Source organism: Euprymna scolopes, chromosome 14 (genome assembly GCF_053919585.1).
Source record: "Euprymna scolopes isolate OS-2025 chromosome 14, ASM5391958v1, whole genome shotgun sequence".
In the NCBI taxonomy this organism is placed as follows: Eukaryota; Metazoa; Mollusca; class Cephalopoda; order Sepiida; family Sepiolidae; genus Euprymna; species Euprymna scolopes.
Window position 1 is genome coordinate 75,448,375 of NC_136495.1, and position 18,184 is coordinate 75,466,558.

At 35.7% G+C, this 18,184-nt stretch overlaps 1 protein-coding gene and 1 long non-coding RNA gene across 2 annotated transcripts in view; one reads left to right on the top strand and one right to left on the bottom strand.

The window, feature by feature from the left end:
* Positions 1–18,184, top strand: part of LOC145293098 (ionotropic receptor 25a-like) — a 322,383-nt gene that overhangs the window by 200,963 nt on the left and 103,236 nt on the right. The window contains exons 7-8 of the mRNA XM_080139474.1: positions 8,692–8,862; positions 11,863–11,976. Coding sequence (XP_079995600.1) covers positions 8,692–8,862; positions 11,863–11,976 — 285 coding nt within the window. The remainder of the gene's footprint in view (positions 1–8,691; positions 8,863–11,862; positions 11,977–18,184) is intronic.
* LOC145293099 (uncharacterized) overlaps positions 1–18,184 on the bottom strand; it is a 199,416-nt gene that overhangs the window by 34,520 nt on the left and 146,712 nt on the right. The gene's annotated exons all lie outside the window — the stretch shown is intronic.

Here is an 18,184-nt window from a genome sequence, read left to right on the forward strand (position 1 = left end):
TTACTTTTTGCAACATCTTTGATCCAATGGGCTTCTTTATTATATGTAACCTAATTTGCAAACAGAGGCATCCAATGAATGGCTTTTCTACCGTTACTGTGTCCCTTATTAAGCCCCAGTAGACTAGTAAAGCATTTTCTTTAAACCGTTTATTTTCTGTTTTCTCTCTTTTTTCTCTTTGCTTTTGGCAAGTACTGAGATCCTGCCCTCAAGTTTTTTTGCTGTTTTTTTTCAGCTTCCCTACTTTGGACCCACATTTGACACTGCAGAGTAGACAAGGAACTGTTTGATCTGAGACAATTCCTTTCTATAAAAGTTCAGCTCATTTTGACGTTTCCATTTCCAGTGCAGTGTTTTGTTTTTTGATCCCAGCATAAACCAGCACAACCAGAACAATACTACCACCCACTTGTTGATCCATTTAAACTATCTTTACCTATGACACCTCAACAAGGATCGATTTTAACATAAGAATCTCTTTTGTTAAATGACTCCCCTACAGGTCTCTCACAACCACCAGCTTTTAATGAAAAATCCTGAAACAGACCCTCATTGAACTATGGTTTTTCATCACCACTAGTAGCTATAGCGAATAAACTACTGCCAACACCAGGAGCACCACCACCACAATCGCAAGAATTGCTGGAACCTGATGACAGTCGGTTAGTTTTCGAGGAAGAACTTAGTAAGATTATTGAGGAGGTCCAGAGGATGTAACTGGAGGAAAAACTGCAGCTGGCAAAAATACAAGCTACAAGAGACGCCAGGGCAGCAATAAAAAGGGTCAATGTTGCTTTCTAGAGACTTGTAACATACAGCACATCCCTCACGGAGCTGAATCGGATCTCTTATGTTGAGTAGAATCAACAGTGTTAGAAAAACGGTCCTTAAATTCCAAAAGCAAATACAATGGGAGTCCAAAGCACAAAACAAAACATCAGGGAATTTCCAATATTAGCTGAACATTTGCAGAAAGAAATTGTCTCAAATCAAACAATTCTTTACTACCTCTTCAGTGCCTGAACGGCTGAAGAACATTGTCTACAGGATCAGTGTAACATATGGGTCAAAAGTAAGAGAGCTGAAGAACATAGCAAGGAAACTCGAAGGCAGGATCTCAGCACTTGGCAAAATTTTTTTTTTTTTTCAAATAGGAAAACAAGAATAGGGTGAAAACCTAAAATAAATGTTTTACCTCCAAGGAAGACCAAATGAATCAAAGATATTGCTAAAAATAACAAAAACAAACCAGAAATGCCAGAACCGGAAATAACAGCTGAAACGATAAAACAAAAGCTGAATGAATTCCAAAATTACAAAAAGTCTGGCATAAACAATTTCTGGCTTAAGCAACTAACAGCACTTTGTAGTAAGTATAGCAGTTGCTTCACCAGATTATTCAGGAGTGAAGAGGCCACACCAGCATGGCTGTTAAAAGGTGATATAGGCCTCACACCGAAAACTAATGAAACACTACACCATAGTAAGTTCAGATCAATCTGCTGTGTCACTACAACCTACAAGCTCGTCACTGGCCAGATTGCTGACAATATCAATATCTCTCCTGTGGATCATACCTGGAAAAAGGAGGAAGTGTTTAGGCACCAAGGACCAGCTGTTGATTAAGTAGACTATCCTTGAGAACTAAGAGGAGGCAGAGAACGTGAGTTTATAACTTTCTTATTAAAGTGAGTTTCTCTTTATTTGCATATCTCCTCACATGTGATCTTGCCGTTTTCTTTTTCTTTATTTGAATACTTTACTAGAATACTTTTCTTTTTTTAATTTAGTAACATGGATTTCTGGCCACTTGCCACATTTGTTGTAAAATTCAGTTGAAAATAGTTTTGGGAAAAAATCTTTCTGCTTGCGTCTTCATTACATTACACTAAGCATGGCTTCGATTACCAAAAGGTAACTGATAGTGTGCCTCACACATAGCTACTGCATAGAAGATCCATCCAGTAATCAAAGAGACCATAGCTGTCCAAATAAATTTCCCTCTCATTGTATTGTCCATGAACAACTTGATAAAAGGTTAGCTGAAAGACGTTTTTGCCAGAAAGAACTTTTTCTCTATTTCTTCCTCTATTTATTAACTAGCCTGGGTACCCGGCGTGGCCCGGGTGTTTGGAGGTGTTTGTTGAGAAAAAAAGTGGTAGTAGGTAGGCAGGCAGGCTGGAATCCGTACAGCGAAGGAGGAAAAGAACATGAAAAAAAACGTGACGTGTTTGCTGTTGCGTCCATCACCAAACTGGAAGTGACGTAGGTTTAAATTAAGGCAAGATAATCTAAAAGAGGGGATGACTTTCGAAAATATCGGCGAAAAAAGCGACCCCTCCCTGTAGAAAAGGGTCCAATTGAGGGTGAAGGAATTAATGTTTTTGGCCCATTTTTCAATATTTGTCGTCCGAAGGGCCGAGCTTCAAAATGATATCGATCTTATGCAAATCTGTCGCTTCTGTCAAAAGTTTTAAGCAGACATACAAACATACATACATACATTTAAACAGATAGGTGAGATTTATACTGTACATTTCTTTTAACTTGGTTGCTAAAAGAAAGAAGTATTTGAAGAAATAGATTGATATCTTTTTTGTTTTGTTTTAGCAATAAAGATATTCCACTTTTTGTTTTATATATATATATATATATATATATATATATATATACACACACACACTATCAGGGTGACCCGACATTAATTGGGATTGAATGATGATCAACGAATGTTTCACATTCCCATATTTTTATTGTCATCAGAATCGGTGAAACCGACCATTTTTCAATTTAATTGATTAATTGCCTAGTCTAGTTGGGGGCCCATTGCGGTGCACCGGGAGAAAGCCCACATGCCTCTTGCAGTGTCTTAGGTCACAATACATTGTAGTCTACAGTGTACTGTAGAGAACCTATTGTTGATTTTATAAAATTATTTTTTATATATATATAATGGCTTGAATTTAAGTTTAAAATGAAAATGTTACATATCATAGTTCAACAGTGCTCTAAACAAAAACATTCGTTTCAAATGCGCCCTTGTCATATAAAACCGATGACGAGGGGAGGTTTTGTCACGATTTGTCCATTGCCTATGACCTCACTCAGATTGTTCACGAACCCACCCATGTGCCTGATACACCCGGTCAATATGCAAGCCTTCTAGACCTTTTCCTCACAACTTCCCCTGAGCTGTGTTCATGTTCTGTTCTATCTCCTCTGGAATCCTCTGACCACTCTGTTGTAGCAGTTAAGATAAAAATGAAATGTAATAAGTCTCCACCGTACTGTATATCGATACTCTATGGCTGACTGGGATAGCTTCCGTACATTCATATCTGATTTACCTTTGCATTCCATGTTTAAAAAGGATGTGTCCTCTTTGTATCAGACCTGACTGAATGGTTAATAATATGCATAGCCCGATTCATACCATCCAAAAAATTCCAACAAAAACCTAACAGCCAGCCATGGTTCTCCCCCGAATGTGCTGCTGCCACACAGAAATCACTTTTTCTATAGCTACCAACGTAATAGATGTACTGAGACTAAAGCTGCTTTCAGGACTGCCAGCAACCACTGTAAAAGAGTAATAAAACATGCAAGAGAACTATATGCTCAGTCTGTTAAATCCAAAGTAGCTGAGCAGCGGCTTGGTTCCCACCAGTTCTGGCAAATAGCAAACAGGATCTTCAACAGAAGTGTGCATTCTATCCCAAATATCATCAATGGACCTGACGTCATCTCGTCAGCATCACACAAGGCCAGACTATTTGCCAAGAACTTTGCAGCTAATTCTACCCTATGCGACAATGACCATCAACTCCCTGTATTTCCTCCTATAACAGACAACATGCTATGCAACATACAAATATCTGTGCATGAGGTCGCCAAGCTGATCAAGAACCTTGATTCCAGTAAAGCAACTGGCCCTGATGGCATTCCAGTTATAGTGCTGAAAAAGCTCCAACCAGAACTTGCCCCTATACTTACAAAACTGTTTAAGCGTTGCCTTAAGGAGAAGTGCTTTCCAACACCCTGGAAAACCTCATCAGTATGCCCTGTATTAAAGAATTCAGGTAAAAAGTCATCTCCTCTCAGTACAGACCAATAAGTCTCCTGTGTGTCATGAGTAAGTTGTTGGAATCCATATTAAATAAAGAAGTAGTCAACCACCTCAACAGAAACAACCTTCTTAGTGACACGCAATATGGTTTCCGCTCTGCAAGATCTACAGCAGATGTGCTAATGGTTATATCACACAGGATTAGTGAATCTCTTGACAAAGGCTTCCTTTCTAGGGCAATTGCTCTTGACATATCGAAGGCCTTCGATAAGGTATGGCATAAGGGCCTACTTCACAAGATTTTCAGCTACGGTATTACTGGAAATGTTTTCTCAATCATTAAATCATTTCTCTCCGATAGGTTCATAAGAGTAGTGGTTGATGGGAAGAAATCAGAGGCCCACAGTATTAATGCTGGAGTCCCTCAGGGGTCCATCCTGGGTCCAACTCTCTTCCTGATCTACATCAATGATCTCCCAAAACACATACTTAAATCATTCGTTGACATCTATGCTAATGACACGACCATCTATGGCAACACATCAAAGGCTGTAAATGACAAAGTTCTCTCTAATTCTCTCTCTTCTGATCTTGAGCACATGGTACAATGGGGGAAGAGGTGGCTGGTCACTTTTAATGCATCCAAAACCAAGCTTCTATCTTTACATCATCAACGCTCTGATCCCCATCTGGCATCAGTTGAAATGGATGGCTCTCGTCTGTGAGAGGCTCCATGTCTTGACAAGCTTCTGGGTTTGACCTTTACTCCTGATCTAAAATGGAATACGTACATCAAATCTGTTGCCAGGGAAGCTGGGAAAATGGTGGGATCCTTCTACCGCTCCAGAAGATATCTCACTACTGATGCAATTCTCTATCTGTATAAAAGCCAAGTACGTCCAAGGATGGAGTACTGCTGCCACATCTGGGTAGGAGCTGCTAAAAACAGCCTATCCTGCCTTGACAGAGTACAAAATAGACTTCGTGGTTTAGTGGGGGATGCCATTTTCTCTTCCCTGCAACCTCTCTCTCACAGAAGAGACGTTGCAAGCCTGTCTTTGTTTTATCGCTATTTCCATGGCAGGTGCTCGTCGTCAGGACCAACAAACCTCACTTCTAGATCTATTTCTGACCACAGTTTGCAAAGATTGTGTAACAAATGCCCATAGCCCACTCCGGAATCCCGATCACATTGTGAGAATCGTAGAAATCACCCTAACCTCTCGACCCAAAGCTGAAAAGTCATTACTCAAAACAAGTTACTATAAGGGATCATAGAGATGCTGCATGGAGTACAATTCCTGTGGTATAGTGCGCTAATGAGACTACTGACTGGTTCAAAGCAGCAACAGAAGCACATATTTCTACATTTATCAAACCACATGATTGTGCAACTGTTATCACTCAAAAGCAGCATGCATTCCACATGCTTATCTGACTTAAGTCCAATACAAATAGGCAAAAGTTTGTAGAAGCTAGAAATAATTATAAGAGGAAAATAGCCGCAGCCAAGAGAAGGCATTTTGAAGTCATCAGAAAATGCATCGTCGCAGAAACTAGGAACTCGTGATTTTAATTCATAACAGTGTAGTAAATAATAGACAATTGACACTTTCCCCACTATCCAACAACCTTGAAAGTTTGCACAGCAACTGAAAAGGCAAATCTGCTTGCCCAACGTTTTGCCTTAAACTACACTTTAGACTCAGCAGGCCACCCCTCCCAAATTCCCTTTGCAGACAGTAGCCACAGCAGATGACCTAAAAATCACCCTATCCCTTGTTCGTGATGCCATAATAAATCTAGACACCTCGAAGGCATGTAGGCCTGATTTTGTCCCTGCTATATAACTACAAAAATGCTCTGCTGAGGTTGCTCCAGTTCTCTCCAAGCTCTACAATAAATGCCTTAACAAATGTTGCTTTCTCAACTGTTGGAAAATTGCTTCTGTTGTACCAGTTTACAAGAATTTTGGCAAAAGAACTGCCCCACTCAATTATCACTCCATTAGCCTCCTCCCTCTCTTCACCAAAATCTTTGAGTCCTTAATCAATCAAGCACTAGTCCGCAATCTTACAGACAATAAACTTTTATCCGACAGACAGTATGGATTTAGACAAACCCGTTCTGCTACAGATATCCTAACTATAATCTCTGAACGTATATACCAAGCACTGAGTAAGGCAGAAGAAACTAAGTCAGTATCCCTAGACATATCTAAGGTATTTCACAGGGTTTGGCACGATGGTGTTCTCATGAAAATCCAATCATATGGACATATATTGACATAATCAAATCCTTAGATGAGAGAAAAATGCAGGTTGTCCTCGATGGTCATACATCTAAAAAACATGATATAAATGCCGATGTGCCACAGGGGACAATCCTTGAACCTTTATTATTCCTGATATACATAAATTTTCTCTGAGATGGAAATATTTGCTGATGACACTACACTCTATAACAGACTTGAGGGTAAAACTAATAGACACATATTTAAGGAAACCTTCTCAACCACTGATTACCATAGCTAATGATACACTGCCTGAAAGTACTTCCCTCAAGCTCCTAGGGTTAACATTCACAGACAACATGAATTGGAACAAATACATTGAGGCAATTGCCAAGGCTGCTGCAAGGAAAGTGGGTTCTCTCTACCATGCTAAAAGGCTGTTCACGCTTGAGAGTATCCTGTATCTCAAGGCCATGGTTCGTCCATGCATAGAGTATTGTTGCCACATCTGGGCTGGTGAATCTGCCACTAGTCTCTCGTTCTTATACAGGGTTCAAAAAAGAGTCACCAACCAAATAGGTCTTGAACTATCAACTAAACTCCAACCTCTATCCCATCATCGAAACGTGGCATCCTTGTCTCTGTTTTACAAGTATTCCAATGACAAAAGCGTTGACAAACTCAAAGCACTAATACCTCCTTGATGACAAGCCAGACAAGCTGAAAAATCCCACACCTACACTGTAGACATCCCTAGGTACCATAAAACCTTCTACTCGAATAGCTTTTTCTCTCTGCTGCACTTTAAAATTTCATCTCGGGCCCCTGCTTCTCTGACTGTACTGACATGCAGAAATTCAAGTGTAATGTGAACCGATATCTCACTGTCCAATTTCATAAATAGTATCCCTGAAAATCTGGTCCCAATAGTTGCCCCTCGCGACTAAGTAGCACTTTGCCTTGTTTGGGGTGAAACAACAATAAGAAAAGGCTGTGTAAGGTGTTAACTTTGGTCAAAATCGCCTGTTCCTTCTTTGATCGCATTATTTTGATTATCAATACTTATCGATGACATTCCGATACAAAACTGCCAGGCACAAAGTACTTTCATGTGAAATTTCATAAAAATCGACCCAGCCGTTTTTGAGTCCATAGAGAACGAACTCAAATACACACAGAGACAAAGTTCCTTTAATGTAATAATGAATATGTAGATAAATATATGTATATGCACACACCCACATATGGAATAAGATTTTCGCCCTAGAAAAGATGACATGATTCCATTTCCATTTGATGAAAACCGGTTTTCTGTTTGTGTTGCAGACTATCTACTAGTTGGTCAAGACATGTCTGAAAGTGACAATGTTTCAGCAAGATCGGAGATGCACTGCTGTACAACTCATGCTCTCTACCAATCCAAGTTATGACAACAGGATCATTGCCAGCACATTCAAAATGCAAATCCAGACGGTTTAATGCTTGAGGGCCAAGCCCAATGAAGTGTTCAGCCACGGCTATGGTCTTTCATGTGGTTTCAAGTGAGGACCACATAATGCCACCTCACATTTTCGAAGTCGGCTTGAAAGTCGACACCAAAGTTTACCTGAATGTGCTGAAGTGTGTGGTGATTCCCTGGTGCAATTAGGTGGCCGCTAGCAGACCCTGGGTATGGTAGCAAGGCTTGATGCCAGCCCACAAGTTAAAAGAGACCCAGGCTTGACTTCAGAAGGAATACTATAAATTTCTACCTCTCTCTCACTGCCCCCCTTCTTCCTGCGACCTGGACCCACTGAACTATTTCGTTTGGTCATATGTGGAGAACATCACCAACATGACCTCTGACAACATCAAAGCCAGCTTGATCGCAGCCATCTGCGGAGTATTCGCCGAGTACTTGCCGGCATTTGTGGAAAATGCATGTTTCCAGTTCCAGACCTGTATCAAGGTGGTTATTGAGACTGAAGGCGGCTACATTGAATAAATAACAGCTCTACTACATAATCAAGTCATCTGAATTGATTTGTTCAATAAAAGCTTTAAAATAAAGCTGTAGTGTTGTTATCTTTAGAGCGACAAATTTACCGTCCCATTCTGTACACACACACACACACACACACACACACACACACACACACACACACACACACACACACACATATATATATATATATATATAGCAGTTTTATTTTATTTTCCTTTGAAAAAAGAAAGAATCCTGTTAAATGGCAACAGATTATGTGGAATAGATATTTATTATCAGTTTCTACTCGATAAAATATTAAATTTCATGAAAATATTTCATTTATTCTTATTTTTTTCTCAACTGCTGTAAAGGCTAAATCTTAGAATTACCGTTTATTAAAGTTCTTTTTTTTTTGTTTCCTTTCAGTTATACGAAGTCTACCTCTACGACAGCATCATGCTGATAAACAAAGTCATCACACAGATGGAAAATATTTCTGCCGACTTTTCTGAGCATCGGAATATTTGCTGCCCAATAAGTGGATGCAAACTGAAAGACATAACACCGACTCTAAAATTCATGCAGGAAGCAGTTAAGGTTGGTAATAAAATAATATTTCTCGCTTATATTTGGACATGTTTTATCTTTCAGGAAAAAGTTTCACAAAGTGATTGTGTCTCACACATATTTCAAGAGTTTATATATATATATATATATATATATATATATATATATATATATATATATATATATATATAATACTCTCTGGCTGTATACTAAGAATACCCGCTGATATGACAGTTATAGACACTAACTCTACTTCAGTTCGTGTATTAAGTGTAGGTTGCCTTGAGGTTCGAATTTCATAACCAACAATAATTATCACTTCCTGCATCAAACACTAGTAATTGTTGATATAAAAAATAATTGTTAATATTTATTTTAAAAATACTATATATATATATATATATATATATATATATATATATATATATATATATATATATATATAATACTGTCAAGAGAATGTTATTTCGAAATATATCTTAAAAATAAATACTTTTTTACTTTCATAATTTTGCATTATAATTTGGCTTCAAAAGTATTCCATACGTATTTTTTAAATTCAAATTTCAGTCGTCGCTTCTAACACGGATAAAAAAAACTACTCTGATTTTCAAATCGCGCTGCCAGGCGCGTCCTTCCAGCATTTCACAAGGGGGAGAATACACTTTTGCAATTATATTTCACCCTTTGAGATATAACATAGTCGCATCAGCATTTCTGAACCTGGCGTCACGGACACAAATGCATAGAAGGAACGGGAGGACAAAAAGAGAAGAAAATACAGACAACCACGGTGCTGATGAGCAAGTTACGTTCGACGAACGCGTCAGTCTGCTCTCTCTCTTGCTACTCCTTTCAAAAGTCGAACTTTATAAAAATTGTCGCTGTGCCAGTGAGGTTTACGTATGAGTTTTCTGGTGCGGTGTACTGACAGACAGCTCGCTGTGTTAATTGGTGTGAAATAAACGAAATAATAAAAAGTTGCATCAAAGTATACAACGTTAGTAAGAACGACGACAACTATTTCTATGATTATTACTACTAATTAAAGATTTAAAATAGAGAGGCTGATGAATTAGATCAATAGACTTGAATCACCCAATAATAAAAATAATTGATAATTATTATTAGTGCTATTATTTTTACTCAGAACATGGCAATAACAAATGACAAATAGGGATATAGTTGTAAACTATCAATAAAACTAAGGAAGTAAACAAAAACTAAGAAACTCACATACAAAGTTGTTAAAATATATCTCATTTTAAAAGTGATTTTGTAAAATAAAATTCTTTGAAGTTTTAATTTTTATTAATTTAATTTAGTAATAAAAACAGAGAATATTGCTTGGTAATTGTAGTTGATTTTAGAGCATTTTTTTTTTTTTTTTTTTTGCTGAATAAGGCGAAAAAGCAACCCAACGGAAAATGCCCTGCGTTGCAATTGTTTACTTTTTATAAATATTTTTTTCTTTCTTTCCCTTCCCTTTTATCTTTGATAATGATGTGCTAAATAGAAGCTAAGATTTTTTTGTGGAAATTACAGCACTTGCAAATCACTAAGCTTAAGAAAGGATTTTACTTAACACACACCTCAAGGTTTTAGCAGTGAGCTACATGTTTATATAAATATAAAATTTTATACAATATTAATGAACTAGCAGGACCCGTGATGAAAACTATATTTAATCAACAAGTATGTTTTGATAAAGCTGATATTTTTCTGGCATAGCGCAAAAAATTAGTGCTTTTGCACAAAAAAATAATAACATGAAGCAACTATGAGTTTATTAACATTTCTACGGAAACAATGCCCATTGTATTTTAAATATAGAACTGATCCAAGTGAGATTAATTAAGTACTAATAAATACTGAGAAAGTTATATTGTGCTACATAGTTCAATACAAATTATAAAATCATGTTGTAAGAGACAGTCTTTAATCAACTCCTTCAGTCATCTCTTGGCAAACAATATTCTTTAATTTTTACTCTGTTTCTTTTGAATGTTTCCTTTTTAGTGTAACATTTTGCTGAACTGTTTCTTCGATAAAGAACTACTGTACATTAAAATTACTATGAGTTCTTTTCTCACACCATTACAAGAATGCTTATATATTATTATAATGATATCGAAAATGACGCTGCATCAAAGGGAGGTCACTCATATTTTTGTTCAAGGTTGCCAGATTGACCCTTTTCAAGCCAAATTTTGCGAATTTGACATTTTTTTTTTTAAGTTTGGCCTGCAAAAATTGTATTTGGCCGTTTTAAAATATAATGTACAGATTAAATAAAGGAATAAGCAGAACTTTTAGATATAAAAGATACTTTGTGTGAGTTTGTTCATTATGAACTCCAAAACGGCTGGGCTGATTTATAAAATTTCACACAAATGTACTTTATGTGTCTGGGAGAGTTCTTATATAGGTGTTGTATCGGATTACCCCCAATAAGTATCTAAAATCAATAATCGAAAAAATCCCATTAAAGAAGAAATAGTTCGATTTTGATCACAATTAACACCTTTATACAGTCTAACATCACATGTGCATTTGAGAAGTTTCATCACAACATAAACAGAAGGGCCTAATGTATAAAATCAACAGCAGGTTCTTTGATGAGACAGGCGCATTCGAAATTAATGTTTCTGTTTGGAGCACAAATGAATCATGATACTTGACTTTTGCATTTTAAACTTTAATTTAAACTCTAGACTAGAGCAGGCAATTTTTGGATTTGATTGACGAACGGGCAATTTGACCGATTTTGATGACAATAAAAATATTGGAAGTGTGGAATATTTGTTGATTATCATTCAATCCCGGGCAATGTCGAGTCTCTCTGCTAGTATTATATAGGTTGAAAACATAGTTAGCCCACATTAAAGTATGGGACGATTGCTGCACTCTAAATATCAAATTCGTTTTGGATAAGACGATAGGGATGCAATTTTGACTTAATGAAGATAGTTTATTGTTCATTTCCTAGCCCTAACATCCGTTTCTTTTTTGTATGTCTTTCACTTCTAGGGTCAGTATGAAGGATGCACAGGCACGTTTAACTTAGACGCCTCATCAGGACATCGTCAAATCACTTTTGGCTTGTATCAATTTGATCCAAAGTCAAACAGTACAGCAGAACAGGTAACCCTTTCTCTAAATCTCTAAACATCATTAAATCTTTTACAGCTCTATTAATCTTTCGAGAAATATGATTACTTGTACTTACTTGGAGTTCTCACACAAGTCATCATCAAACATTATTCACTGACAATAAACAGTAATATTCCCTAGAGTCTGGGTGACAACAAGTCTCCCTAAATTTCCAGTACTCTCCACCTCTTGTGATAACCTTTGCTAATCAATTTGCATCATCACGACAACTGCTTGTCATTGACCTTTTGCTGGCAATGATCATTGGTTTTCATTGGAATTTCGGTGGCAATAAGCCTCTCGAGAATCCCAGTTCTCTCTGCACTCGACAAGTGGAGGTCTGGTTAGTGCATCTGTATTCTTGATCTTTCTATCCTCTTTGACTCTTCCCAACTATTAGGTGTGGCCCCAGGTGATACCAATACTCCATTTTTCGGGGCGGGGGAGGAGGGGTAGCTTAAAAATCTCGAATGCTTCACGAATTTTCATGTCATCTTTTTCCAGTTTTTTAGTAGTCTCAACTTTTGGATGTTTTAGTTGCATTTCTTTTTTTTTTTTTTTTTGTAAAACATTAGGTCAATTCCTTTGATTTTAGACGTTCAAGCTGTACCTTAACACTTTAGCTGCTCCTAACAGGCAAGCTTTTTGCAAAATTGGAAAAACATTGTCTCGTCAATCTGATTAAGCCATTTATAGTGGATTTTCTGTTATGGTTCAAAGCGTTCCAATTACAATGGGAATCACGTTGACTTCTTTACATTTCTATAGTCTGACTAATTCCGCTTCAGATCTCGATATTTATTTTTTTATGTCTTTGTCTTGCACTCTGCTATCGAAAGGGAAAGCTTTGTCAATGATTGAACAAGTTCTCTTGTTTTTGTTTAGAAAAATTATGTCAGGTTTGGAATGCTCAATGACATTATCAGTTTGTATACGCATGTCTCAAAGAAGACCTGCTATAAAATTTAACGCAATATAGAAACCATTAATTATAAATAATAGATAAAAATATGTACATAGTAAAATATGTAGTAAAAAATAATAACTATAGAAAATTATAATTATTTTTAATACCTGATTACAAAATCATCAGTACAGGAGATGATGATCAACGCTGATCGAAGGATTTGAACCTCACCACAAAGCATCTTTTGAATCCATTAGCAAGGAACATACCCCAGGGCCACTGTTCATCGCCACAAAATTAATGGAAATTTAAACATTAATGAAGGTCAACGTTTAAACAGACAATCTTAGAGTGATCAAGTAATAGGAAGTCACGATCTCATACACAAGGCCAATTGATTGACTTTTAAATTTACCAGCCAGTGTTCAACTCTGATAATTTATTTCTTAAAGAGGCAATAATAAGTATAAATTATAAATAATTGTGTCAATATATATATATATATATATATATATATATATATATATATATATATATATATATAGTAATAAATACTGATATATAGTTATGAGTAGTGACGGTGTACATCTAAAAACGAAAATAGCTTTCTAAAATTCATATTAGAACTAGCATGGGTACCCGGCGTTGCCCAGGTCGACATAAAGTTTCGTTTTAAACACCTACTATACTAAGAATATTAATCATTTTCACCGTAGGTAACGTCGATCCCCCCACACACACACACAACAATTTCAAAAATAAAAGAACAGATAAAAACATATAAATATAATCGCCCCAAAAAAGAAGTTCGTGATACCTTCGCCACCAGGTAAGATTCTAACAATAGTAAAAATACTTTATTTATGGGCGTCCGAAATGGCTAACCTTAAAAATATGCGAAGGGAATATGGTATTATATCGGAGCACACTTACACATTTCCTTTACCCTATCTCCTCCCTCTTTGCTATCGATGGCCGTTCAACAGTCGACTGTGAAGTAAAAGATTCCTAAGGAAATATCCTTATCTCGAGAAAGTTCTTCCACCGGCAATGAACAGCCGTAAAAAATAAATAAATAAATAAAAATAAAAAATATTAAGTTTTTTTGAAGAAAAAAACTAAATTTTTTCCTATACTTTCATCTAACAATTTACGCTTTTCGTAAACATATTTTTACGTATTTTCTTTAAAATAAATATATATATATATATATATATATATATATATATATATATTTTTTTTTTTTTTCTCTTCTCTATATAAATAAAATGAACTCTTTTTCTCTATCTCTTTTTTTCTCTTCTATCTATCTTTTCTATCTTCCTTTCTATTCTTCTATCTATCTATCTATCCATCTTCTATCGATCTTCTTTCTTCTTCTATCTATATAAATAAAATGAACTCATTTTTCCCGTGTGAGTTTGACCTTAATAGGATTAAAAATCAAGACATTTCATGCAAATGTAATGTGCACAAACTGCAGCACATTATCTGAGGTGTGCTATAGGCCTATTACCCTTACACTTCCTCGATAACCGTCCATTCCTATATTTTTCCTGGTGAGAGTTCACTGCCAAAACCGGTTAGAATCAATGGAAGTTTTAAAATCTTTTCTCTCTATTAAATTCCTACTACTCCTGCTACCACTTAACACTGCTGAGAACGCGTCCACAAGGAACAGTAGGAATAAACACCGGTTTGGAATCGTAAAACGTTATTAAAGCCATTTTTTTACCTTTTTATCTATTTTTTTCGCTTCTCTCCTATAAAAAAAGAATTACGGTCCGATTAACATTATCTTTTAGCCTTTCCCACTAAAAACTTATTACATAAACAATTTCTTAGCTACCATTTATTATTCGAATGCAACGATACCGTGATATTACTTGCATTTTAATTAAGAAACAAAACCAAAAAAATAAATAAATAAACGCACTAAACGTCCGATTAAGATTAGATTGTTTTGTTTTTCATTTCTTTCTTCCGTAAGACGCACACTGCAAGACTACTAAGTTTATACTTCCGGTTTTGACGACTCCAACCGCAGAATCTTACTATGAGCTTCATTTATTACTGCTTTCAACTACACAATTTTTTTTAAAACTAACATCTCCTTTTGTACAAATTACTATTACAACGCAACCATATCGTGAAATTACTTGCATTATACTTGAAAATCAAAACCAAAAACAATATCATTAACTACGCGACTACTCGGTTCTTACTCCCGGTTTGGACGACTCTAACCGACGATTTTAACTATGAGCATTTACTATTTAATTTTATTATTTACATATTTAGATCGTTTGCATTCAAATTGAAAAATAAACAAAATAAACCAGATAAAGGTTCGATTAAGATGAGAAAATTATTATTGCTTCTTCTTTGCTAAACAATTCTGTACATGTTTAAATTAACATTTATGAATGCTTCTTCTTCATTAACGAAATCACATTTGCTACATACTGAGTTTCCCACAACTTTTCCGTTAAACCCTTTCTATTTAATGTAACGTTTTGTCGGCTCGAAAAACAGTTTATACCTGTATCTTTCAAACATACAACTGCTTGTTACGTTACGTTCGCGAAAGTCAGTTCAAACTAAAAAAAAAATATGACACTGTTTTAGATAGTTTTTAACTTATTTACCAAAAGTTAACATATTCAACAGAGCCCGCGAACGTTTGTCTTCTCCAAGTACACACATAAACACTGTGTTCTTCGAGATGATTAAGCATTTTACATTAAATAAAAACACTAAAATATCTAACCATTACGTACTGCAAGAGTACCACTTCTTACATTTCCGCATTTTTCGTTTTTTTTTTTTGTGGGAGTCGATTGCTGTACTAAGAATATAAGAAACATTCATTTTCTCTTTTTATTAGACTTTTACATTACACCAAATTGAGCCACAACAACGCGTGGCAGGGTAAAGCTAGTATAAAATAAAATTACTTGTTTTTACAGCGTCTGTTACAACGCTCGGCTTCAACCGATGATTGCCGGTCTCGCCCGATCCATGCTTGACGGGAATTTCCGAAAATCCGGGTCAAATTATGCAAGAGTATCGAATATTTAAAAATAAAGCTAAACATCTGTCTACACGAAATTATTTTTTCACGCTAGAAACGTCTTGCGATTACCAAATTAATTTATTTGGGAAGAGTTTTTTTTTATCTTTCGAACTTCGGAACGTATAAAAAAAACCAGCAGGCGAAATAACTACTCGTTTCATAAAAAAAATCGATATCAGAAGTAATAATTCCAAATAAATTTAAATAAATATATTATCAATATAATTGTTATTTAGAGTTGAGATCACTTAAAACAACTCTTTCGCTAGAAACTTAAACTAACATACAGCTATTTAGTACAATTGATTTTCCTTAATATAATAAACAAATGAGGTGACCTCTTAATCGTATATTTTTTTAAAGAATCATACTATATATAGAAATAAATGAAATGTTATACTAACGGACCTATTGTATATATTAATCAAATTGTAAACAAACAAACAGACAGAAATACGAATTTATATATAGTTTGCAAAGATCCTTGACGTAATGGGTAAAGTACTTGATAAATTCAGTTGTAAAGTTACACTCGTCTGGAGGTTGAAAATTGAACCACCAGTGTGGGCGACATTTAAAATACAATTGCGAATTACTTAAGATATCTACCCAATCGTAATTGACAACACAAAAGTATACTACTCCCGTGGATTAAATAAAGGGTGTTCATTTGAAATTCCGTATATTCCCGAATTTAACAGAAAGATTACTGAGTTTGAAAAGATAAACCTGAAGAAGGTCGGAGGTGACATTGGTGGAAACGTTGTGAAAATAACACTCAAGATGAGAACATTAGCCTGAATAATCCATATAATATTATTTATAAATCCTCATCTCAAAGATTCAGAAAGTTTTAAAGAAGAGCATGGTTAAAATAGTTAGGATATTTATTACAAGAAGACATGAACAACCCGCAAGAAAATATTGGTCAGTTCTTGTGCCCCCACGACGTGAACACCCTCGACAGATCCGACAAGCTGCAAAATCCCACCCCCACACTGTAGAGATCCCTAGATGTAAAAGATCTTTCTATTCCAGTAGTTTCTTCCCCAGAACCGCTAGACTTTGGAATTCCATTCCAGGTCACTGCTTCCCCAACTGTACTGACATGCAGAAGTTCAAGTGCAACGTGAACCAACATCTTGCTGCCCAAATCCCTAAATAGTACCCCAGTAGTTGTTTCCCCTGATAGTAGCCCCCTACGCCAAAGTGGCAATGTGCCTTGTTTGGGGTGAAAATGTAATAAATAAAAAATAAATAAAATATTTGAATGGCGCCATCTTATGTTTTTAAGCGTTCCAAAAAAAAAAAAAAAAAATACCGGAAACCACTATTCCATTATACCGAGAATCACGGCAATTTGGTTAGACGGACTTTTGGAAGGGAGAGATAACTATTTCAAGAACTAAAAACGAAAAAGTAAACGTCAAATGTATCTTTCGAAAACTCAAATACGGGCGGTGAAGGAGTAAAATTTGCAGACAATTTGGAGAATTCCCGGGCACTAGTGAGAGAAGAAAATAATTAGGAAGAAAAGTTTGTGCTATCCCTGTTTACTAAGACGCAATTTGGGTTGTGATGCTCTTAGGAATTGAGATAGGATTTTTTTATAACGGATGAATGCGATTGCAAATATGTGCAAAACCTACATACGATAATGGATAGTAATCTGATCATAATTATTTTATATGTGGCGTCTGTGTGTGCTAAGCTATTATGTTTCTTTTCATAAGGGAATAATCAATCCTATTTTATTAATAAAAAAAAGAAGGGAAAAGAAGAGAAGAGATAGAGAAGAGAACAATAGATAGAATAAAAAAAGAAAAAGAAAGATAGAAACGACAGAAGATAGAAGATGGACTAGAAAAAATATAAGAAAGAATATAGAAGATTAAAAAAAAAGAGAGAAGAAGATAAGACGGGATTGATGGAATAGATGAATAGACCGATAGATTTTTTTTTACATAGGAATCACCACTTATCAAGACCAAGAGACTACTCAAGGATAACAGTTAAAGAGTGTACAGTAGAAATTGGACAATATAGTAATCTTTAGTAATGGGAATTCGGTAAATTTGTTAACAAGTGGGACGGCTCATCAAGAACTTGTTTATGTTAGACTTGAAGACAACCATATTGTAGTCAGCTGGAAAGCAGTAAAACGGAAGACAATTCCACAGGCGTGTAGTTCTAAAAAAGAAGCTTTATTCATGGAA